Below are 24961 nucleotides of genomic sequence, written 5' to 3'. Positions count from 1 at the left end.
ATATTGGGAATTTTGGAAATTTTGCTGGTTCGGGTTAGGTGGGTATTGGTTATACTGGCCAGGAGGGTTGTACTGATCAGTATGATATTGGTTCTGGTTCTGGTTTTGGAACTGGGTTGGGTTTTGCTGAGGTGGTGGTCCTTGGTTAGGTTGACTCTGATAATTTTGAAAGTTCCTCTGGTGGGGTGGTACATAAACAGGGTTTGGGTTTTGTGGGTGTTGGTTTTGAGGTTGTTGACTGTGGGGTTGTTGGTTCCTTCCTGACCAGTTGAACTGGTTGTTTGGATTTTCCGGGCCACGATTGAAATTCTGGTTCGGGTGGGGGTTGTATTGGTTCTGACCTTGACCTTGGTTTTGATTTTGGCTCCTATCTCCCCATCAAAAATTCGGATGATCCTTCCATGGTGCATCCCGTTGTCTCCCTTGGATTCAATGCCCACTAGAATTGTAATACCCAGCAGCGTTGACTTGCTCCATATTCACGAAGTCATTGGGCTGATCATAGCTCAGCCCTTGGTTCCCTTGTTCTGCACCCTTGTAGTTTCCAGCTGGGGAAGTTGGTGGCGCATTTTTCTCGATTGCGCTTAAGAGCGTCTTCTTCAATTCGTCCATCTTCAAATCCATCTTCTGTTCTATCTTCTGCTCCTGGTCAGTAGACAGGGCGCTGGCAATCCTTTCTCTGCTGTAACCATCTCCGGAATTGTCATACTCCTTTTTTGCGCTCAACAGTTTCCCTAGGACCCTTTTAGCTTCGCTGACCCTTAGCTGCGTGAAGCTTCCTCCTGACGAGGAATTCGCTAGATCCTTGGTTGATTTGTTCATCCCTTCATAAAAGACATGGTGCACTTCAATATCCGCCATGCGATGGTTGGGGCACGCATCCAAGAGGCTCATATATTTCGCCCAGTAATCACTCAAAGGCTCATCGTACCCTTGCTTCACATTAGTTATCTCTCTCTTCAGCGCACTTGTCTTCGACGATGGGAAAAACTCGCCTAAGAATGCTGACTTGAAATCGGCCCAACTCTCAATAGAGTTGGGTGGCAGACGCATGAACCAAGTGTTGGCTTCCCCTTTTAGAACAAACGGCAAAGCCTTCAATCTATAGTCATCCTCGGTCGCCCCTGCTGGCCTCCTTTGCGCCCTACAAATCTTACAAAACTCATGCAGGAACTCGTAAGGTCCTTCATAGCTCTTTCCGCAGTATGTAGGCAGAATTGCGATAACATGGGGCTTCACATCACAGGCAGTCTGCCCCGGGGTGACTACAATGGCTTGCGGTGGTTCTCCCTCGGTATGCGCGTTCAGGGTACCGATCTCTGGATCATCATCTCTGTTGGCAGCCATCTCCCCTGGGTTGCCTTCCAACAGTGGTATCTCTTCTGGTATTGGTCCTTCTATGGTGTATTGCTCCTCGTAGCTACTCGAACCTAAGTCAGACAGAGCCGTCGACAAGCCGGATCGAGTGGTTACGAATATAGATCCTCGCTGAAGTATCTGCCTCCACTGGTCAGGAGCCGAGCTGCTTCTCATATACTGAAATAAAAAGAAAATGAAAACGTTATGCACAATATATACGCCAAAGTATCACACGACATCCATCCCCGGCAACGGCGCCATTTGAAAGAGCATGGTTTGCGTAGGTGTCGCTCAAGCAAGGATCTATCCTACTAATCAGTATAAGAATCCCCGCTAGCCTAGAACCTGCTTTCAAAGAATCCTCAACCCTCTTCTACTAGGTAGTATAGTGAAGGTAGGGGTCGAATCCCACAGAGATGGTGACGGTTGGACAGATTGCGGTGATATTTTGGATGGTTTGGTTAGCTACCACGCTTGGGTTGAGTCTCTACCTAGACGGGAAATTAAGATGGTGTCCTACTGACTAGGAAGGTGAATGGTGGTCGACATGTAGTGGTGTACGTGGAATTATGGTGGATGCGGTTTAACAGAAAATATGCGGAAAGTACTACGTTTCTATAAAAGGCTAAACAGAAAAGCAGAGAATAAGTGGTAGTTGTGGTCACTAGGCTGACAGATCTGCAGGGTGTACTAAAGGTCAAAAAGCAAAAAGCGTCTAAAAAGCAAAGTGGTCCCAAACTTGGATATGGACATCATCTTCTTCAACAAATACAAACTAAAATCAGAAAACAAACCAGATTCAGCACCATAAAAACACAGATTAATAACTCACGAACACAGATCTACAATCAAAAATTCCAAATCGAAAATCAAACATCGAAACTGAAATCCCGCCTACTGATCAGCATGGAAGAAAACAGGAAACACATAACTGCACCTTGCATGAAACAAACCTCTATGAAATAAAAGTAAACAGATTATGCTAACTCGAAGAAATAAACTACTAACTGGAAACACAGGATTCGATACTCAAAACGAGCAGAAACTCTAGATCTAAGCTAACTAGGCAGAAGGAAAAGAGATCGGCGAAGTAAACTGAACAGAAAACAACTTCATAGCATAAAACATGTTTGGATCTTCAAACAAAGTACTTCTAGGCGGTGAAATTCAAAAGCAAACAAAGATCCAGCGTAAGGAAAAACAAGCAATTTAACTACGAAAGCGAAATAAAAGTGTTTTGCCACGCCGGGCGATGGAACTTCTAACTACGATCTTGATGACTGGATGAGAACGTCTGGAACTCTGGGAACTTCTTAATCTTCAAGTGACCATGGCAGTGGCGAGGAACGAGACTCTGGACTGGGCTGAAGGACTGAACTCCGAGAGAATTCTACCTAAGAGTGCTGATGATGAAAAATAGATCTCTCTTCTCTCTCCAAGTGGCTTCCTTTTATAGGGAGGCTTACCCTTGATTTTAGGGTAAAACCTTGCGGTGAGATGACTTCTTTGTCCTTAATTGTGATTGATCAGTCCCAGCTATCCTTCTTCTCCATCTCGAGCCATTTTTGCATGTGTACTGGTCAGTACGTAATCGTCCTGACGCCCTTTTCACCTGAAGTATCTGAAGCTTTGCCTACTGGCTAGAACACTCAACCTGCACGCTTAAGCAACTTGTTTTGCAGATAAAGTTCAAATATGCACATCATACTGACCAGTAACCAAGGCCTAGAATATGACTTATCACTCGTGTAACGACTCAACTTTTTCACGGCACGAGCAATGTCAGGTCGAGTGCAGTTAGTCAAGTACATAATGCATCCGATGACCCGTGCATACTCTTCTTGTGCAATGGGCTCGCCTTTGTTCTTTCTCAAGTGAACGTCGAGTTCAATTGGAGTCTTAACCGGCGCGCCATCATAGGCTTTGAATTTGTTCAATATCTTCTCAACATAATGTGATTGTGTTAAGATGATTCCATCAGACGTTCTTAAAATCTTCATTCCAAGAATTACATCGGCTAGACCCATGTCTTTCATGTCAAAGTTTCTCTTTAACATGGCCTTTGTATCGTTAATTACTTGAGTGTTGCTACCCAAGATTAACATATCATCAACATATAGACACACTATAACGTTGATGTAGACACATTTGTCGCACTCGTTGATTTTAAACCCATTTGATAACATCACATTATCAAACTTCAAGTGCCATTGCAATGGCGCTTGTTTCAATCCATATAGAGACTTTACGAGCTTGCATACCTTTTTCTCTTGTCCAGGTACTACAAACCCTTCGGGTTGTTCCATATAGATTTCATCTTCTAGTTCACCACTTAGAAACGCGGTCTTTACATCCATTTGATGAATCTCAAGATTGTGCAATGCAGCAATAGCGAGAAGCACTCGGATAGATGTAATCCTTGTTACAGGTGAATAGGTATCGAAGAAGTCATGTCCTTTCTTTTGTTTAAAACCTTTTACTACTAATCGGGCTTTATACTTATCCACTGTTCCATCGGCCTTAAATTTCCTTTTAAGTACCCATTTGCAACCTAGAGGTTTCGCACCTTCAGGTAGATCTACCAACACCCAAGTGTGGTTTAGCAAAATTGAATCAATTTCGCTTTGAAAAGCTTCTCTCCAATGTAACCCGTCTGGGCCATCGAAGGCTACTTTTATAGATGTCGGTTCTTCATCTAACATAAAAGCAATGTAGTCAAGACCAAATGTTTTGGTGTTCTGACCCTACTACCACGTCTTAGAACTGTATCATTTGGATCGGGCCTTGCACGCTTGCACGATTTAGGTTCCTCATCCACTGATTTAGAACTAGTGGCTTCAATCTGCACTGGTGTAGAACTAGTGGCTTCTCCTTCAATTCTTGTCTCAGAATTGGTTAAGACTTTTTCCTTGACTTTGCAAGGAAATGTATTTTCGAGAAATACAGCATTCCTTGACTCAATTGTTGTTCCTACAGTAATAGTCGATATTTCAGACTTGTGAACAACAAATCGATATGCACTACTATTAAGTGCATATCCAATGAAGATGCAATCAACCGTTTTAGGTCCGATTGTAACTTCTATGGGTGGAGGAACCATCACCTTTTGAAGTCAGTTCCTCCAAACTTTGGTGGCTTCTCGGCAGGTGGCATCATTCTTAGTGCCAAAGGTGTCGAGCTTGGTCCATGGAAGGAACCAATTCCGTTGCCCCCGAAGGAGCCAACAACATGGTTGGGCATAGAGCCCCCACCATTCATGTTGGGCATAGAGCCCGCCATGATTGTACTATCCCCGAAGGGACTAGCATCCGCATGAGACCCGAAGGCCCCAGCATTCGTGTGAGACCCGAAGGCCCCAGCACTCGATCCATTAAAGGATCTGAAGGAACCACTAAAAGTGGAACCAACCGATCCACTCAAGGTGGATCCACCAGTGTGCCCAAGGGGGTTAATAAACTCCCAAGAGGTTGTTGATGAAGATGGATAGCGCCCGGGAGTGGGCATCATCGTCGGAATCGACGAAGTGTTGACAGGTCCAGTGGTTGCCATGTTGGAGGAAATGGCGGCAGCGGAGGTGGCAGCAGCGGTGCTGGATTCAGTCGACATCTCCAGCAAAATGTGTTTTAAGTTTCGAAAGTTTTAGTTCAGTTTTATGGTCCAAATTCCTTCAAAGGCAAGTTATACTCGTCTTGCGATTGTTGGTTTCGTGAACGTGAACAGTGTTTAGCCGAGTCGAGGAGTCCTCTTCCCGCAAGACGGGATACGCCCTGATAGTGCTTTCGGTTTGGCGTGTCGTCCCCAAAGGTAAAACGGCTACGTCTCTGGTGAAGCAGTGCCGCAATCAACAGAGCTCCAGCGAACTGGATGGAGGAGAGGGCGGAGCTTTCGACAGAAAAACAATGCAGAGAGAGGGAGAGAGCTTATGCTTGTGAATGGTGTAATATGTGTCTAATGCAGTGGAATGGCTAGCCTATTTATAGGCCAAGCCATCATGCAGGGTCAACCAAGCCATGAAGGCTCATCATGGCAGATTCGTAACCGTCGGCGGTTACAAGCGTGTGGCAGGAGTGTGCCATTCGCGTGTGGAGCGTGTGCTTTTCTCACGTGGCAGCTTTGACTGTGCCACGCTTGACGACGTGTCAAGCCACTTGGATTGCTGACTCAACGGTTGTCAAAAAAGATTATTACGGGTCCAGACCCGAGCCCAAAGACCAATTGCCAAGTCCAAGTCCAAGTCCAAGTTCGAGATCGGGATCGGGACCGGGCCGGGGCCCGCAGCCTGCGACCGTGACCACGGGCTCGGGCGGGCGGCGGCGGCGCGCGCGTGTGGGCTCTTTCACCCATCTTGGTCCACTATAATTATTAAGTAACATAAAGTCACTAAATTTAAACACATTAAAAGATGTGTCACTTCACCAATGTGGGATAATTAACACTAGTTAATTATTCCCTAAGCTCAAGCTCCAAGCTTTAATTAAAAGCTAATTATGCCCAACTTTAATCCACCATTTCTCACTCACCGGAAATCGGATTTGAGAAGGTGAATATACTACATTTATCTGCGTAAAATGTAGATCGACGCTATATCATTTAATTTCACAAAATTAAATGTCTCGTCATATTTATTATTTGGTCAAAATCCATTGACCGGACATATTTAATCCATGATTTTTTACAAGAACCGGGAATGAGAATAAATTTATACTTTATTTCTCAATGAATAAAAGAGTACATAGACCTCTAATTTATAGAATACTAACTAGACTCAATAAAGATAAAGATTGCATAAAAATAACTAACTAAAATAGAAGATATGCTAAATAAATAAAATCAAGAAGATATGTTGAGATCTTGTGCGAGATATGGTTGACGAGATTCACAAGATCGAGGACCCTATCACACCTCCACACGTCTTCACGTTACCTTATTTCATCAAGCAAATTGAAAGCAATTTCGCATTGGATAAGAGTTGTTGAACTGAAAATATTTGGAGGGGCAATCTACATGTTTTGCAATTTGGAATGTTCTGACATTCCACTATTCTCACTTTTCTCTTTGAACTATTTAATTGGGTCAATTGTTTATGATCATAAATCAAATCCAACTATCAAATTGGAAGCAAGGCAAGACCCTCCAAATCAATGTTAGTATAAAGTTCAAGCCAAATCCAACGTTGAATTCAAAAATAAGACAAGCCCCTTTAAATCAATGTTAAAATAGTGAATGTAATAAAGATTTTGTAATTAAGGAGCTCACACACGCGTGATGATTGGATATTATATATTGACATCTTTTATGAAGTGTCATATTGTAAGTGTGAGAACAACTCATTTTTTTAGTAGTGACGAGCACTCTCGAAAATGCTCGTTTAGTCACCAAGCATAAAATGCTCGGTAATTTTGTCAATTTCGCTTGATAAGTGAGCCATGATTATTGTTACACCGAAATTACTGTTTTATCTATTGTTGCCTATGTAACGAGCATTGTGCATATTGGACGCTATTTTTTTAGTGGCTATTAGTATGTCGTGCACTTAGGGATGTCAATCGGGCTAACTCACTCGGGTTGTCGGGCTATTCGGGTTATGAATTTTTTTGGGTCATAGATTTTCAACCCTAATCCGCCGGGTTTCGGTCTAACCCATCGGGTTGTTCGTGCCTAAAAACTTTCAAAAATAAATCATTGTAATCAAAATTTTCCTCTATAAAATAATTTTAAATTTTAGATATTTTTTTCTTCTTACTTTTAGAATCATAAAATATTCAAATTTTCATAGTTTCCTCAAAATAGTCGGAGAGAAGTCTTTTATCTTGATCAACTATAACATAAACAAAAATTAAATCAATCACTTTTAATTCAAGCTTGGGTTCGTGTCATTATTTTGCCATTGTACATAATTAATTCTTTATGAAAATTAAAATCATATCTTACATGAATTATTAATGATAAATATATTGAGATGTTGATGAGTTAATTTTTAACTTTGTATTTATTGGCTTTGGTGGTGGTAAACAGTAGTGACAGATGGTGGGATGATGGAATAATGAGTCGATGTGGAACTTGAAAATTGATAGTGTGGGATCAAGTGAAAAAGTGTATGAAAATGATTGAATAATGATTGCCGCATGAAATTAAAAAAATACAAAAAATCCCTAAAACTTAATATTTTTTAATTAAAAGCTGCAACCCTTTGGGCCGACCCACAACCCGTTCTGACCAACTCGTTTAACCCGCCAACCCATTCGGGCCCATTTAGCCCGTTTTGTATTCGGGTTAAAAAATTACAGCCATAACCCGCTAATTTTATCGGGCTATTCGGGCCGGCCCGGGTTGGATTGACATCCCTACGTGTGCAATCATGAATATCTATTCAATAAAGAGCTAGAAATAGAATACGGAAATGCAATTTTCCTCAATATGTATTGTCGGGCAAAAATATTCCAATAAATATCCATTATTCAACGTTTGAAATTTAATTTTGCTGACATTTATTATCTTATTTGATCCAGCTAGAATAAGCCCATGGACTTTACACTAATGTTAAACCCTATAAAAATTGATTACTCAAATATATGAAAACTTTCATTGGGCATCAATCTCAAATTTTAGCTCGTGTGACTGAGTTCGCATCAAATATAAACTTAATAAGAGGTGTCAAATAGAATAGTCAAACCAATTGTAATAAATATTCAGAATTTATATACTCCATTTTTAAAATTACATGCAGAATTTATATGTATAGATTTTTTAAATTACATGCCGAATTTATATTATATTATTATATATCACAACAACAAAAATTATTGTTTGGTAAATACTATTTGTACAATATGTGAAGTTGTGACTATTTAAATGTCTAAATTTGCTAAGCGCTCAAAGGGTTGGCAAAAAGCAAATCCGTTTCCTTTGTTTCCCTTTTATTACGAGGATCAACAGAGGTTCCCCATCTGCCCCCGTGATGACCTATAGGTTGGAAGTGAAGCGTTTTACCAACCGAGATGCGCTTCCTTGCCCGTTTCCATTTTTTAATATTTAAGAAAATAAAAAATAAAAAAATAAAAACTTATGTTTTCATGTCCAAATTAGTTGAAACTTGAAATTGTCAATGGAACTTTCGTTTAGAATTCAATAAGCATGATGTAGCAAAATCATTGTAATTTTCACACACTTAATTTACACTGATACCCTTAAAAAGACATTTCGTATGATAATGGTGATTGAAATGCAACAAAATATTGCTACAGCCTGACCATTTCCAATTTATTAAATGAAGAATTATTTAGTGTGAAGAATAATTGATACAAATTGATGAAAGTCACTTCTCCCTCCGTTCCTTCTAATTGAGGCGTTTCTTTTTTACACGAAATTTAAAAATAGTGTATCATTAAGTAGATAGAGAATAAAGTAAATAAGAATAAAGTAAAAGAGATGAAGAGAAAATAAAGTAAAAAATATGATTACTTTTTATCAAAAATAAAAATGACTCAATTAACTAGGAAATAAAGATCATATAGCATCAAATCAAAGCTTATATATAGCACACTATAAACAAGAAATCTAGAGATTCAACGAGAGAGAAAACATGGGGATTCAATCACATTTTACTAATAAGGATCATTCCATCAAAGACGAAGGATTTTAAGCCTTACGTTTATTGCAAAAAAGATCAAGCACCCAACTTTTAACGCCACCCTTACAAACCACCTTCGCTGCTGGCCAGGCAAAAAAACTACAACACACACAAAAGGAAAACATATAAATCTTTAACCTAGTCTGCCTCAGGTTCCTTCTGGCTACTTGGCTTATCACTCACATCATTCGTGTTGTGTTCAGCAATTTGGACATTTTCGATCTGGTGAGTAACTTGATCGACTTTTAGACTCGGCCTGTGTGTAGTGGAACCAGATGTTACCTCCTCCGAGTTGTTCAGAGGAGCAGTCTGCCATATCCTAATAGTTCCATCTTCAGATCCCGAGGCATAAGATTCGCCACCTGGTGAGAAACGTACACAGTGCACCGGACCATGGTGGCCTTTGTTGCAACCTGGACATGACCAAATGAGTGTCATATAACTCACCAAACAATAAAATAGCAGGAATTACTTACTAAAACTAAGAATAGCGCCTAATCGTATAATACATGTGGCAGCCTGCCCCAAAATCTGCTTGTCTAAGAAGAAGTTGTAACATTCCAGAATATCTCATTTATGCATTGAATGCCAAAGAAAGCATTTCCTTAAGTGCACATTACGCATGTAAATTGCTACTAAAACTGGGAAAGGGTGGGCAAAGAAAAAATGATAGCGAAGGAGAGGAGAGTGTAATTGTGGAGATAAGATACGAAGCAAAAACAAAAATGTATCTGCTCAAAAATACACAAAATTAAAAGGAAGTTACCAATTTCAACTCCTGTGTGGAAATCAAACATGTGAACCCACATGTCTTCTCCACCAGCAATGAACTTGTTGCCATACTTTGGTTCCATCGAAGCTGATTCTATAATGCATGGCATTTCATAACTCTTTACCAACCCAAAGCTGTTAAAAGAAGTCCAGTACATTATTATAATGTTAAAATCAATAAAAAATAATCATCGTGACAACTAGGCAAATGCTGTAAAATCCAACAAAACATACTGATTCGCATCCCAAAACTTTACACTTGTTCCATCAGCAGTTGTTATATAGCGGCCATCTTGACTCACTTCAGCACTGGTTACAGAAGCCTTAGTGTCAAGAGTCCGAACAATTGTTCCAGTTCTCACATCCCATAACCTATCAGCAAGTGCTTTACATATTAGATACTATAAATATGTAAGAAATCAACATAAGATTTAAGATAGACACATGAAAACGAGAGAAATATACAGGATAGCACAAAAGCATGAAAAGGCCAGACAAAGGAGCATGTAATGTGACAAAAAGGTAAAGACAAAATTTGGTGCAGCCTCAGGGGAAGTGAATGAATGAACAAGAATGTAACAAGCTCATGTGCATAAAATGGTAGAATCAGTTCTATTCCACAGTTTGAAAAATGGTGCTGAACTACTTGATAAATTTAAAAGGAAGCTAATGTAATATTAGATGGTATTATTACCCTATGGGTATGACAATTTGATGTTTTAGGACAATGTGACATAAATGAAACAAAATAAGCATCCGGAGCACTATCTCCACACAATTAGCATCTGCAAAATTAGACTTGCAATGTTTATAGTGAAATATATACCAAGTTGACTAGCAATGTAGGGAAATACATAAATAATGTGTTATGCCCCAATTAGGAAATCAGAACTCAATTCTTTAGATTTTGCATACAAACTGGACACTGACCAGTAGGGTCGGACAGTACCTGACAGTATCATATAGAACTCAAGTTCAAAGTAATCATCACAAAACTCTACAAGAATCACTAACAAACAAATGACTTGATGGTTCACATACCTCACACCACCCATATCAGTACAGGAACCTAAGATAGTCTGATCACTGTGGAGCCATGAAATAGTCCTTACAGAACCAGGAGACTTTTCGATCTCCCTAGGAGGAGCATCAGGCCTATTTAGATCAAAGATGCGGAGAACTTTTTCCATTCCCCCAGTTAAAAGCAAGTGGGAATCCTGCAATTTTATAAAGAAATATTCAATCAGCACAATCTGCATGAATGAGAAACTTGGGACACATGAGAGATTTTGCTAACTTTGAGCATGTTATATTTACATATACACCTGTATCCATAATCATATCCTGATTCTGGATATTATTTAACATACACACACATATTCCCTATATTTCAAATGAACAAGTTGAGGACTCGTAGAAATGCCCACATCAGAAATACCTAAAGGAAAAAACTCTTTCGACAATTGCAGCATGCAAATGGATAAATCATCTTTTCAACCTATTGGTCTAAGATCAAAAACCAAACCATCCACCCCAAAAAAAAAGTCTCCACTGTAATATGTGACACTTTACAAGTAATACTGTTTTCAAAACAAAGGAAGGAAAGCAAACAGACAGGTAAAAGAAAGTACCTCTGAGAAAGAACAGGCACGGGCAATGTGTTTGTGCTCAAATGAGTGCAGTTCATCCCCAGTTAATGCATCCCATAATTTCCTGCAGCCAATCATAGAATCAGGCTTATAATTCTCTACCTGCTCTTTCATGAAACTTAAATATCATCACTTAACATATACTCCCTCCAACCCACTATTAGTGGCCCATACGAGTTGGGCACGTAGAATACGAAAGTTGTGTTTTGTGTGTAAAGTGGTAGGGTCTAATAAAGTTGACTAACTTTTTTGTGTGTATAAAGTTTGGTTTTTCGGAGTAGACCACTTATAGTGGGACTGCCGAAATAGGTATACAGGCCGCTTACAGCGGAATGTTGAGAGTAGTACACATTTCAATTGGATTATAAGGAAAGAAATAATCAAAACTTTAACTCATACGCAGAAAAATCAGCAGATGCAGAGGCAGCGCGCATTGCTTGTTTATCGAGGCAACAACTCCACACTGCACCTTTATGTCCTTGAAAGGTCCCAATCCAATCTCCTGTCTCTCCATTTCTCAACATTGGTGTCGAATCTAAAAATTGATGAGAAATGTGGGTTAGTTCTTTATGAAAGCTTCATCTAAAATATTTTAAGTTGTTAAAGACCCTTCTTCGCCTCAAATTAATCTTGAGTATACTTTTTAAAAATTCTAAATGCATGAATGCCACATCAAGGATAAAGATGAATCTCCAGTAGAGAAGCTGTTCTAGGATATGTTTCCTAGACTAGTAAAAGATTCAAAATGATAATTTCAACCTATAGATGAAAAGAATGTTTTCCATCTAATTAAAAGTACAGCGTAAACAACAGATCAGGTTCAACAAGAGACGACAATGGTTCACCAGAAAAAAATACTATATAGAAGACTTGATCATGCCGATGTCAAGATCATCAATAACATGGTGTTGCTCTACTTTACAGGCTTAACTGGTGAAAATAAATGGATAACAAAATAATTGACCAAAAGGGTATACTGTGATTTCAATTCACAAATCAGAAACACGTATTCCATGACAACTAATCACATCAACAAACATACAACTCATGAAGTACACTTGAGCAGAAAAAAAAGTAAAATAACAGAAATTGTTTCCAAGTGGATAAATACTCTTAAACTGTAACAAGAAACACTTTCAGAATTCATATTGTGCAACAATACATTGAGTCAAGAGTCAAAAACACACTAAGAGAATAAAACTGTCATTTCCAGTAGCGTTCGAACAAAGGTCAATAACAATGGATGGAAAGTCAAAACGCATCCAACAGGGGTTCTTATTCTCATTTTAAGATTGATACTCACATAAGTGCTTTCCACGCAACAACATTGGGATCAATCTTGATGGATACTAGCATTATTGAACATTTTGACCAAACTATATGATAAATTCACACATAATGTAGAAGCAATGTATTCAAACGACATATTTCATCAAAAGGTATGCGTGATTACCCTTGCTTGCACTAACAAGGAAGAACCCATCAGGCGTTACCGGACTATAGAACAAATCAACAACGGGTCTTGAATGCCCATGGCAGACCAATGGAGCTACAACCTTCTTCTTATCCATTCTTCAAATCCCCCAAGAATTTCCCCAACAACAACTTTTGTTTTCCAATGTACAAGAAAAATACTCACAATCAACAGCAAATGAACACTACTCCCCCGATCACAGTTCCAATAACCACATTCAATCGTAAATTACGACAATTGACACAAAAAATACGTCAAATCGGTCAAAACTCCTCAAACTGGAAACATGTGTAAGACAAAACTAGTATCTATCGCTGTATGTATATGCAGTGGCGGCAATGAACACAGGTGCGAAACCCTAATCTTTTGAAAATTTGTGATCGGTCAAAATTCTGCGCCGGATCCACACCTCCTAACCCTAGATAGATCAAATTTATTCGTTAATTTGGTAAAAAATAGAAAAATAATTACTAAGGAGATGGAAACAGTGCAAAACTGAGCTATAGGGCTAGGCGCAAGAATGTTGGAGATGCCCTAGTTTATTTATATACACAATTTCAGAGAATTTCCAGTTTTTCGCTCTCCTCTTTCTTTCATCTTTTATGTCTCTCCTCTTTATTTTGCAATCAAAGGGCCTCACCTTCCTATAATATCAACAAGTGACCTTTAATTTTGCTCTTTTTTGCAAAAGAGTACCATTAATTATTTCATATTTAACTTGAGTTTATACTAGTTCGAAGTGGTTCGAGAGAAAATGTCTTAGGCCATTCACTATTGGGGCCGCAAATGGGGTCTTTTGCATCATGTGTTGCAGGATGAGGGGTTCAGGACGAGGCGCGGTGGGAGACCTGACCTAAGTTGCAGTACGGGACCGAGCACGGTTCATGTTGCGGCAGACATCTCTTCCATGCAATTTTAATACGATAATTAAGACTTAATTACCATGATTAATAATACTTTATAATCTCAATCATATGTCATTAATATTATAATCTCAATCAATGCCAATAATATATTGTACTCCTACTTAATATTGTACTCCTTATAACTGGTGCGTGCATATTAATGAGATTAGCGTGCACCTAAGTTATTTTCACATAATACGGAAAATATATTTCATTTAGTTTATGATTTATTCATTTATTTGGTAGGAGATTTCTTTCTTTGTGTAAAAATGTCATTGCTCATATATCATCGAATGGGAAAATGATGTATTTATGTACATGAGTCTTTTATGTCTTCTTTTTTCTAGAATGAATATGGTGCTTTTAGTTTAGGGATATTGGCATCTAATATCATTTTTATGTCTTCTTTTTTCTAGAATGAATATGGTGATTTTAGTTTAGGAATATTGACACCTAATATCATGAAACTTTCAAAAAGTTGAGTTTTTCCCACGAACATTGAAATTGACAAATATTATCACAAACTTTATCCCGAGTTTGTTATTTCACACCAATGAAAAAAATCCGACAAATAATATCATGATACGGATTTTTTTTTCTTAATTTCTCGACAATAACTTCGAGAGTTTCAAGATTTTCAATCTTTGAAACTAGTTTTTCTTGAAGCACACCCTCCAAATTTGTTCTTCAATCTATTAATATAGCCATAATTTTTTCACTGGTGGGAAATAACAAACCCAGTGTAAAGTTCGTGATATTATTTGTCAATTTTAAAGTTCGTGGGAAAAAACCCAACTTTTTGAAAGTTTCATGATATTAGGTGTTAATATCCATTTAGTTTATAGTTGTCATTGTAGTATTTTTTTTAACGAGTCATTATTTGCTAGTCGATATATTTATTTTGTGAAACGGTAAAATACCAATGTACTAATAAGTTGTTTTACAGTTCGTAATTTGTCCTTTAATACATCATTCAAGTACTAAGGGCATCCACAATGGGGCGCCCTAAGGCGCGCCATGTCAGCAGTTCTATCCTCCTACCCCCCACCTACGGGCCCACACTTCTTCAATAATGCCGTTCATGAGTTGCGCATGGTCTTGTTGGTTGCGCATTGAGGCCTGTCTAGCTAGAACCTCGTCGAAGCCCGACGGTAATCCTCTAGCGGGGGGCTCGGTCGCCGTGCTGGACGAGCTAGATGCACCGTCATCATCGTTCCACTCGGTGATGCTCCCACCTTCATGCTCGACTATCATGTTGTGCATGATAATGCACGCATACATGACGCCGGCGATGATTTCCTTGAACCAAAGACAAGTCGGCTCTCTCACAACGGCCCACCGAGATCGGAGCACACCAAATGCCCGCTCGACATCCTTCCGCGCCGACTCCTACTTTTGCGCAAATAAAACCCTCTTCTCCGACGTCGAATAGGCCTGCGAATCTGCTCCGCCGCCGCCGCCTAGCGCTGCAGTTCGAGTAAGTATTCCGCCATGGCCTCTTCAACGACTGAATCTAAGGCTACCGAGGTCTCCAAGTGCGAACTACCCGACTCCGAGGAGCTAGAACTAGTGGTGTCATCGTCGTGGTTCATTTTGGTATGTGAGATAGGTAGAAATGTGAGAGAGGAGCGAAACGAGAGAGGCGAGATGTTCGTATGAACAAGTGAATGAGAAACGAGGTTTAAATAGAAAAAATAAATAAAAAATGTGTGGCATCGTCCGCCGATCCCGCAATGGGGCGCCCGATGGCGCGGACGATGGCCTATCGTCCGCGCCCATCATCCGCCGAGCCCACAATGGCGCGGATGATGGCGCAGACGATAGGCCATCGTCCGCGCTTCAACCGCGGACGATGCATCGGGCGTGGGCGTAGGGCGCGGACGATGGCGGGCACCCACAATGGGGCGGACGATAGCACGCATCGGACGTGCCATCGGGCGTCCCATTGTGGATGCCCTAAATCGAATTTGATACAACTTCAATTCATATTTGATTTTTGGCATTGAGACGTGATCGATGCGCTATCGTTCCCCCTATTATGGGTGCCCTAAATCGAATTTGATACAACTTCAATTCATATCTGATTTTTGGCATTGAGATGTGATCTTTTATCTTGCAATGAAAATATTTGATATTCAAGCCTTTGCCCCAAGTCATATAGATTTTTTTTACAAATTCAGATTGATATGGCAAATCCAGATTGATAAGCTCGTGGATTGAGAAATGCATAAAACCATTAAAATAAAAAAAGAGAGAGAATAGAGAGAAGTAAGAATAATGGGCCGCTAAACATTGATAAATGGATTAATGACTTACCCTAAAATAAGGCCCACTAATGCCTGAAAATAAAATTAAAGAATGAGAATGAGAAACAAAAAGGTCAGATTCAAACTTTAAAACATATGGAATAAGTAATTTCTAAGCAGAATAAAAATGAAAATATTAAATATTTTACAATGTAGCATAATAATCCGTTAAATTCCAAAACGAAATGAAGTAGAACCATGAAGGCAGACCAAAATATGAATTAAAAAAAAATTATTATCACTTATTTAAATTCTCCAATTCACGTCCGCACCTCGTGTGAATGACCAAAGTGAAATAATGCAACATAAAAGCATCCGCAGCGGCATGTCCGTCCGTCCATATCGCTGGCACGGCACACCCCTGTCCGCCGCTGCGCTCTTGCCGCTGGCACGGCTCTGTCTGATACATAGAGCACGTTCGTGCCGCTGAGCAGGGCGACGTGACACGTTTCTATTGGCCGTTGGCATTTTCTTTTTCTTTTTTTTTTTTTAAAAATCGAAAATGATACCAAAAAAAAAATTATTTTCGGATTCCCAAAAATATACGGATTTTATTACCTTTTTTTAAAAAAAAAATTAATCCCAAAATCATCTATAAATACACACATTCATCATCCATTTGGCCGAAATTCGGCCACGAGTAGTGGGTTTTTTTAATTTTATGAATTTAATTATGTAATTTTTAATTTTTTTGTAATTTGTAATAGTATTCCAGATATTTTTAATGCATTTTAATTTTGTGGAAATGTTTTTATTTAAATTGAATAATAGAATGGTGAGACCATTGAACTTGTTCTTGCGGAAGAGAACTGATGTAAGGAAAGAGAGTAAAAGTGGGTCTGGGCCCACATCCGTGCTCGTTGGCAAGCGCACGAATGGGAATGGTCTAAAGATTGCGTTACCAAACGTATCACTATCATACACAATAAAATTATAAAATTAATCTCCATGTTACCGGATTAAATTATTACCCTTGATTATTGCCGACCAAAACAAACTCATACACATAAATAGAATAACAAATCACTGGCTTCCAAAATTAATAATCACAATAAACAAAAAATAAAATCTGAGTTCTTGAATCAAAATATTCGGCTGCACATGGTTGTCATAGTGCAGCAGATCTTAAATTTGGCCCAATTTTCTAGGTTTTAATATTGATAATCCTGCTGTTTGTTATGCTGATAAATCATCCAATAATAGCAATTAAACAAAAAAAATTGTTTTGATTGATTTAAATTGTTGGAATAAATCCCCACATGCTGCTGCTGAGCGATTAGTGGACTATTATCACCTTCGTGGAAGTAATCAGACATACTTCAACCACAACCATCCAAGTGCCAATTCAAGATATGTAATAAGGGTCATTTTTAGAATTTCACTGTATTTTGTTTTTGCCTATCTTTCATCATAATAGAATAAAATAACTTATGCTATAGGATTGTCATTTTTAATATTGGGGAAGTTGGAAATTGTGTTATTTAATAGTATCTGTGAATTTTCTTTTTATACATTTTTTGCAATGTAGTACTACCTATTAAGAAAAACACATTATTTGCATCCACAGAGAATATTATATAGCACTTATTTCATTTAAATTTCACAAAGACTAGTATCATTTTTTAAAAGAAAAAAGTCACATAATTCCATATTTATTTGATGTGTCAATCTTACAAATACTTTTTATCTCTCAAAAAATTAGTATTACTATATTTTTTTTACGTAGCAAAGCTCTTTATATTATACTCGTATCTTATCCACCGAAAACATTTCCACCAACTATTTTTATAAAATGTGTGATGACCAAACATTATATACTTGGAAATTATATAAATGCTAGTTTCATGAATTAAAAAGTTAAATGACAAGAATGCCCCTGGGCAGACCAGAAAACAAATTGCCAGTGGTTAATGAATTGTGGTGTGGCATGTCTTCTTAAACCTGTCCTGGATAAAACCTAGCCATAATTTGCAATTATGTAATTTAATATTATTATTAATAATTAGTAGTATTATACAATTAACGACAATATAATAGTTTTGCTTCAAAGAACTGCTGGCGCGTAATCTGTCATATTTTAAAATTTACACAGATCATTTAATCAATTACGCCGAATTCAAAATATTCCTTCCATTTTAGAAGGTAAATTGATTTGATTATTTCAAATCAGTGCCATCACGAAGGTTCTGTTATCGATTAAATTTGGCTGCTCTTCTGTTACAACTGCACGTGCATGATGTCGTTTTCTCCCAGGATTTCTGAGAAAAAATAATTTTTGTTACTTAGATTTATTAGAATATTGAAAGTCTTGGGCTAAATTAGGCGATGAAACTCAATTATTCATTGAGCTCTTTAATTCAATTTCGTATCATTTGTAGAGTTGGATACTGATTTAAATGCAAGTTCAGAAATGTTATTAAGAAGACTAATTATTGGCTATAAATCTTTACTAGCATTATTACATATAAAAGCTACAGTAATCATACATCTAATAATGCCTATAATAGCGTATTGAATATTTAATAAAAATTAATTGGTGGCAATCAGTTTTATTTCCTCTCATTCCTGGATTCTTCTCGTCAACAGAGGCCTATAAAATGCCTTCACATCCTTCTCCATTTCTCATTCAAAAACATCTCCTCCATTTCTCATCAACAAAATAGTAAATACACACACACACATAGTGAAGATGAAGAAAATGCAAATATTTGCAGTTATGTTCTTTGCAAATCTCAGCATTGCATTATGCATAAGTGACGGTTAGTTTTCGAGATCCTTTTCCTGCTATCTGTAATTATATGATCATTTCTTTCTTTTACTGATATATATTTACAAAATTAGCACTTCATTAATCTTCACAAACAGTTAGTATAGCTTAGTAGTGATATTAGATATGGGGGAGCTTCAGCCCCCATAGTTAGTTATGTTCAATTTAAATATTTCAAAATTAATTTTCTGTGTCCGCCCCTGACGATGATATAATTTTTCAGGGCTACTGCCCAACGGCAACTTCGAGCGTGGGCCAAGGCCGTCACAGATGAAGGGGAGCAAGGTGACGGATCCCCACGCGATACCCTACTGGGAAACAGAGGGGTTCGTGGAGTACATAAAGTTGGGGCAGAAGCAAGGCGACATGGCGCTGGTGGTGCCCGAGGGGGCCTCGGCTGTGCGCCTGGGCGACGAGGCGTTGATTAAGACGAAGCTGAATGTGACAAAGGGCATGTTCTACTCTGTCTCATTTACCGCGGGAAGGACTTGTGGACAGGAAGAAAAGCTGAGAATCTCAGCTTCAGCCAAAGAGTGGGGAATCTTGCCTATACAAACTGTTTACAGCAGCAATGGTTGGGATTCCTACTCTTGGGCATTCATAGCAGAATCCCAGCTGATTGAGCTAGCTATCCACAACCCCGGAACCGAAAAGGATCCGGCGTGCGGCCCGCTTATCGATTCTGTTGCAATCAAGGCTTTGTCTCCCCCTCCTAGGCCAAGAGGTGAGACCATAGAAACTTTTCCTAATAATTCACATATTAAGTGTAGAAAGTTGTTTACAATCTATGTTGGCATGATGTAGGTAACATGTTGAAAAATGGTAACTTTGAAGAGGGTCCATATATCTTTCCCAAAACATCTTGGGGCGCCCTAATCCCACCCAACATTGAGGACAAGAACTCCCCACTGCCCGGGTGGATCATTGAGTCCCTGAAGGCTGTGAAATACGTAGATTCCGACCACTTCAGTGTCCCAGAAGGAAAACGAGCGATCGAGCTGGTGGCCGGGAGGGAAAGCGTGATCGTGCAAATCGTGAGAACCGTGGTAGGGAAAACCTACGACCTCTCCTTCTTGGTTGGGGATGCCAAGGACGGCTGCGAAGGGTCAATGTTGGTGGAGGCAACTGCTGGGAAACACAGTGTTCAAGTTGCTTACGAGTCGAAGGGAAAGGGTGGGTTCACACGAGAACGCGGTACACTTAGGTTTAAGGCAGACTTACCTCGAACTAGGATTAGGTTTTTGAGCTCGTTTTATCATATGAAGAGTGATAGCACGGGTTCTCTATGTGGTCCGGTCATTGATGATGTGAGGTTGGTTAGTGTTCGCGGTGTTAGAAAATAGGGTGCCATTCTAGAGTCATGAGGTTAAGTGGCACAAAGAACTTTCATTACTTGTCTGTATTTCTAATTTTCTTCTTTTTTTCATGTTTTACTAAATACTACATTACATGTATATGGTTTCAATAATACTGTGTTACTTATATAGACCCCATGTTGTGTACAAGTGCGGCATAAATATAGTATTAGAATAAAGTGATATAGTAGTGTAATATATATGGTGTGAATGGATAGAAAGGGCAAGCACATGAGTTATGCAATTGACATTATTACAAACCAAATAAGAGAATTTATCTTAAAGGACTAACTGATGAGGAGGGATGTCATTTAGTCTATATCGGAACCTGGGAGTTCAGTTGACAACATCAAGCACCAACTTGCGCGACTTGAAAATCGACCATTTCAAGCGTCTGTAATACCCTGCTTGGATAAGTGCAAGTGACAAAACAAATATCCATTTGAAGCCCATCTGCCAGTTTTGAAAAGGAAGAGGAAGTTATCAAAGGTTTAAACCAAAAAGAGACCAACAGAGGCCACAAAAATTCAGTAAAAACACTGGAACTAAAACTGAAGAGAGAGAGAGAGAGAGAGAGAGATTAGGGGCATACCAGCTTTCGTTCCTCCATTTCTGGTTCGGCAGCAAGACAAGAATGTTACAACATCTTTTCCCATCTGCACATTGAGGAAATACTTCACGTATGTATCCAGTAGGAAACCATTGGTGATTACAACATTTTTCAGATCAAGTTACCTGTGCTTCGGTTGCAGGGGTACCATCTTCATACTCAACAGCACCATCGTTAAGCATTTTAGGCATGGCAATCGCTCCACCTGGGAAGTAGGGATTGTAGTGTAGCCCGTCTCGAATCTATGATGAAGTTCAATGTGCCAAGCCAGATATTAACTTACAATGTAGAATCTAATAATAGATTGATTTATAAATTTATTGACTACAATAAATGAGACAATACTTCAAATGCTCAAACATCTAACTTCGGGTTCCAGTCAAACAAAATGTCGCAGATCGGGTCATTTGATCTTGAACATATCATGCAAATGTATTACTATGAGATAGAGTGACTTTTAGATATTCTTTATGGTTGATACTCCCTCCGTCCGCGAATAGGAGTCCCGTTTTGCCATTTTAGTCCGTCCGCAAATAGGAGTCCCGATTCACTTTAACCATAAATGGTAATATAGTCCCACTTTCCACTAACTCATTTCACTCACATTTCATTTAAAACTAATATATACAAATGAGACCTCTATTCCACTAATATTTTTTCACCCACTTTTCTTAACATTTCTTAAAACTCGTGCCACCAAGAAATGGGACTTCTAATGGCGGACGGAGGGAGTCGAAGATAAGCTACAAAGTAAAATATTACCGTGACACCAGCAGGGGGATCATGATACCCAGTTAGAAGAGCGAAAACATAGTTCTGGCCATTATGGCGGGCCTGAGAGCAAAAACAACAAGCAACTAAGATACACATTCAAAAAGTATATCCAGATCATTAATGATCATAAGAGTTTTACCTTGGTGATGAGACTTAAATCAGGGGGATAGGCTCCTCCATTTGCAAATCGTGCTGCTTGCTCATTGGGATAAGGCTGAGGGAAACGGTCACTCAGCTTCCCTGGGCGAGTAAACATTTCACCCTCATCATTTGGGCCATCAACCACTTCAATTTCTGCTGCCATCGCTTTAGTTTCTTCCTCAGTGTACGCCACACCAACAAGATCACGATAAGAAATAAGTGACATAGAGTGGCAGGACGCACAAACTTGCTGATAGACCTGGTGACCCCGACGAATCCTGTTCACAACAACTGACTGTCATGATAAAGATGCAGGTTAGCCACTAAACACCATTCCTGTTTTACATGATTGAACATTCGACCTAAATGGAAAGTATAGAGAGAAACTATTGGTGATATTTATCCTCAGACAGCTGAGATAGACGAAAGTTCAATTTTTGCCAACAAAAAAGTCCCCCTCCCCCATATTCAATTAGTAGCAGAACATTAAATGGCTAATTAATAAAAAAATACTAGAATTTACTGCAGTTTCCGTTGATTAGTTCAATGTGATAACTATCGTTTTACTTACGAGGCATGGTCATATGAACTAAGGATGCCTTTGTGAGGCCATGGATAGCTAGGACTCTCCAGCCCATGCTCAGCCTCATCGGAAGCATATGAAACTGTTGCAAAACTCAAAAGTCCAGTAGTTCCTGCACCTAAAAGCGCAAACATATTGAACATCTTTGGGCCAGCAGAATCATTTCCACCTTCACCATGCTTCAGAAGAAGAGAAGGAATAGCCTGCAAATTATGCTTATTTAAGTCATCAAGAGAATTAGAGCCTCCAAAAAAAATGTCCGAGCCTCATTCAAAATGTTGCTAGATAAGTTTAGAGACTCAAATGATGCAAAGCTATTCATTAGCAGGAAAAAGAATTTTCTATCACAAGACTACTATTCTACTATAAATCATGTACTACTTCACAACACTATAGAAATCTTATGAAGGGGGTAAAGAGGTGATCAACACAAATATATGAACTCAGTCTATGCTGTGGGATCGAGAGGGAGACCTTTTACAACAATTTCTTAGGCATGTAGGTTTTTCTTAATAATTTAGCATACACCACTTGAACTGGACATAATTCACCTTCTAGTTAGAAAACAAACAATGAACTTCTGCCACCAGAGTATATATTTGACTATAGTTTCTCGAATTCTTAATGGATCATCGATTTGGCAATAATTTCTCAAATATCCTTTCAAAGCCTTTTTTATAAAATGGCAGCTTAAGACTAAGGCCTCAAAGAAAGACTTAAGGATTCTGTTGCTTAAGAGATTATGATATACTCCTGAGATCTTTCACATACATTTTCTCAAACACATTATGTCATTGCAAACACACACACACACACCAAATTGCATAAAATATATACCAGAAATAAACACACTTGTAACTGCAATCTGTGGTAAATAAGAAACTAGACTCAACAAAAAACGAAGATCAGCACCTTCATATCAGAAACTGCACGAGAACGGTCATTTACAATCCTTCGACCAGCTAATCGCGCGATAAATCTGTTCACTTTTTCCATTCCTGATATAGATTTTCATACAGAAAATGACAGGTCAGAACTGAATGGTAACTAATACTTTCTCAAAATCAGGTGAAAAAACAATTAGCAGCAATCATAAACACATAAACCACCAATTTTGGTGATCATGACCAAAACAAATTACTACAGCTTCCGGAAAAGCATGTTTTGGTGATCATGAGCAAAATAAATAAGGGGAAAACAATTAGCAGAAGAATAATCATTCATAAACCACCAGTTTTGGTGATCACAAACATATACTCCACACAAAATGAAACGAAGAATTTGATAATCGTAACCGAGAAAGAGAGCTTACTCATTTTCTGTAGCATTCAAGTTACGCAGGATTCAGGATTGACTGTTCGCTTTGTGTGTGTCTAGAATGAGCGGGCGGGGGCGTGTGCAGAAGAGAGCCGAGCAAATAAACGGTTCAGAATCAACGATGTAAATAAACCGGGTCTACCACATGTAGAAAGGTAAATTTTTTATATAACCAATTTCATATCACTTTTTCAAATTCAGTATATCATAGTATCAAAATTATATAAGTATTTCGGATTTCAATTTAACATACTGAATTTCAGTATAACAGCAAATAAATGCGACCATTGTGGCTATACTCGACACGAACACATTACAAATCTATCCTAAATTCCTAATATATGGGAATGTTGCGTATTCGATACATGAGAGAATAAACTAAAATAACTAATAAATCTATACTTTTATGAAGTGTGCCTAAGCAGGCTGTTGAATTTATAAGTAGAAAAGGCCCAATTTATTCACTTGGGCTGCGCACCATATAGGTTAGACCACTTCGGCTGCGCATCATATGGGTTAGACCACAGAGGCCAATATTTATACTGGACTTCTCTCAATCTAAAACCATCGAGACATCGACTAACTTTTTATTTTTCTGAATGTGCAATAGCTTTTTATTCTAAACAAAGGATAACTTTCCCTCTATTTTATACTCACTCCGTCCATTAAAAATAAACTACATTTATTATTTTGAGATGTCTCTAAAAAATAGGTTAATTCTATTTAAGGAAAATTTTTTCTTTCTAAGTGAGTCTTATTCACCACTAACAATACTTTAATTACATTTTCTTTTTATCACTCTATTACTTTACTAATTGTATATTAAAATTCGTGTCGTTGACTATTTTTTAGGGATGTAGAGAGTATTTTTCATATAATGATCATAAAGTCATAATATATGTAGGACAATAACTTCACATTTACTTTCTTTATAGTTTAAAATACGTTCTGTTTAAATGAGTCACAGTTTTTTCCTCTTAATTGTTTCCTGTATATTAGCTGTACGATGATTTTTAATGTAAAGTGGAATTTACAATAAAACATAGTAGAAATTTATAAACCAACTAGTCAGAATACTCATTCGATCTAGTATGAATTTTTTATCCAATCCTTTTCGATGAACAGAAACACACACTCAAATTGTAAAAGCCATTACTGTATATTATCATCGTATTTGCTTTATGGTCAACTCTTGAAATAAATCCTCAACTTTAGAAGATTTTGAGAATCAATAAACCACTTTTACTAATGGTAGGAGTGACTATATATAATAGATTTTTTCTTATAGCTACTAATGTTACTATTAAAGTTACCTTTTCC

The 24961-nt window shown here is 38.3% G+C and overlaps 2 protein-coding genes and 1 pseudogene across 2 annotated transcripts; 1 reads left to right on the top strand and 2 right to left on the bottom strand.

Annotated features, from left to right (window-relative positions):
- Positions 1-8930: 8930 nt before the first annotated feature.
- On the bottom strand, positions 8931-13473 carry LOC121795070 (serine-threonine kinase receptor-associated protein-like). The gene is made up of 7 exons (XM_042193507.1): positions 12863-13473; positions 11809-11944; positions 11392-11473; positions 10802-10977; positions 9995-10132; positions 9756-9895; positions 8931-9402 (listed from the first exon to the last, which is right to left on the bottom strand). The coding sequence occupies exons 1-7, from the start codon at positions 12978-12980 to the stop codon at positions 9128-9130; spliced, it is 1065 nt and encodes a 354-aa protein (XP_042049441.1). The 5' UTR covers positions 12981-13473; the 3' UTR covers positions 8931-9127.
- Positions 13474-18727: 5254 nt separating this feature from the next.
- LOC121795068 lies at positions 18728-20247 on the top strand. The gene is made up of 3 exons (XM_042193506.1): positions 18728-18853; positions 19085-19585; positions 19666-20247. Exons 1-3 carry the CDS (start codon positions 18784-18786, stop codon positions 20202-20204), a joined length of 1110 nt encoding a protein of 369 aa, XP_042049440.1. The 5' UTR covers positions 18728-18783; the 3' UTR covers positions 20205-20247.
- Positions 20248-20380: 133 nt separating this feature from the next.
- On the bottom strand, positions 20381-23797 carry LOC121795069 (annotated as a pseudogene).
- Positions 23798-24961: the final 1164 nt, after the last annotated feature.

Source organism: Salvia splendens, chromosome 3 (assembly GCF_004379255.2).
Source record: "Salvia splendens isolate huo1 chromosome 3, SspV2, whole genome shotgun sequence".
NCBI lineage: Eukaryota > Viridiplantae > Streptophyta > Magnoliopsida > Lamiales > Lamiaceae > Salvia > Salvia splendens.
This window is presented reverse-complemented; position numbering and strand designations above follow the sequence as displayed.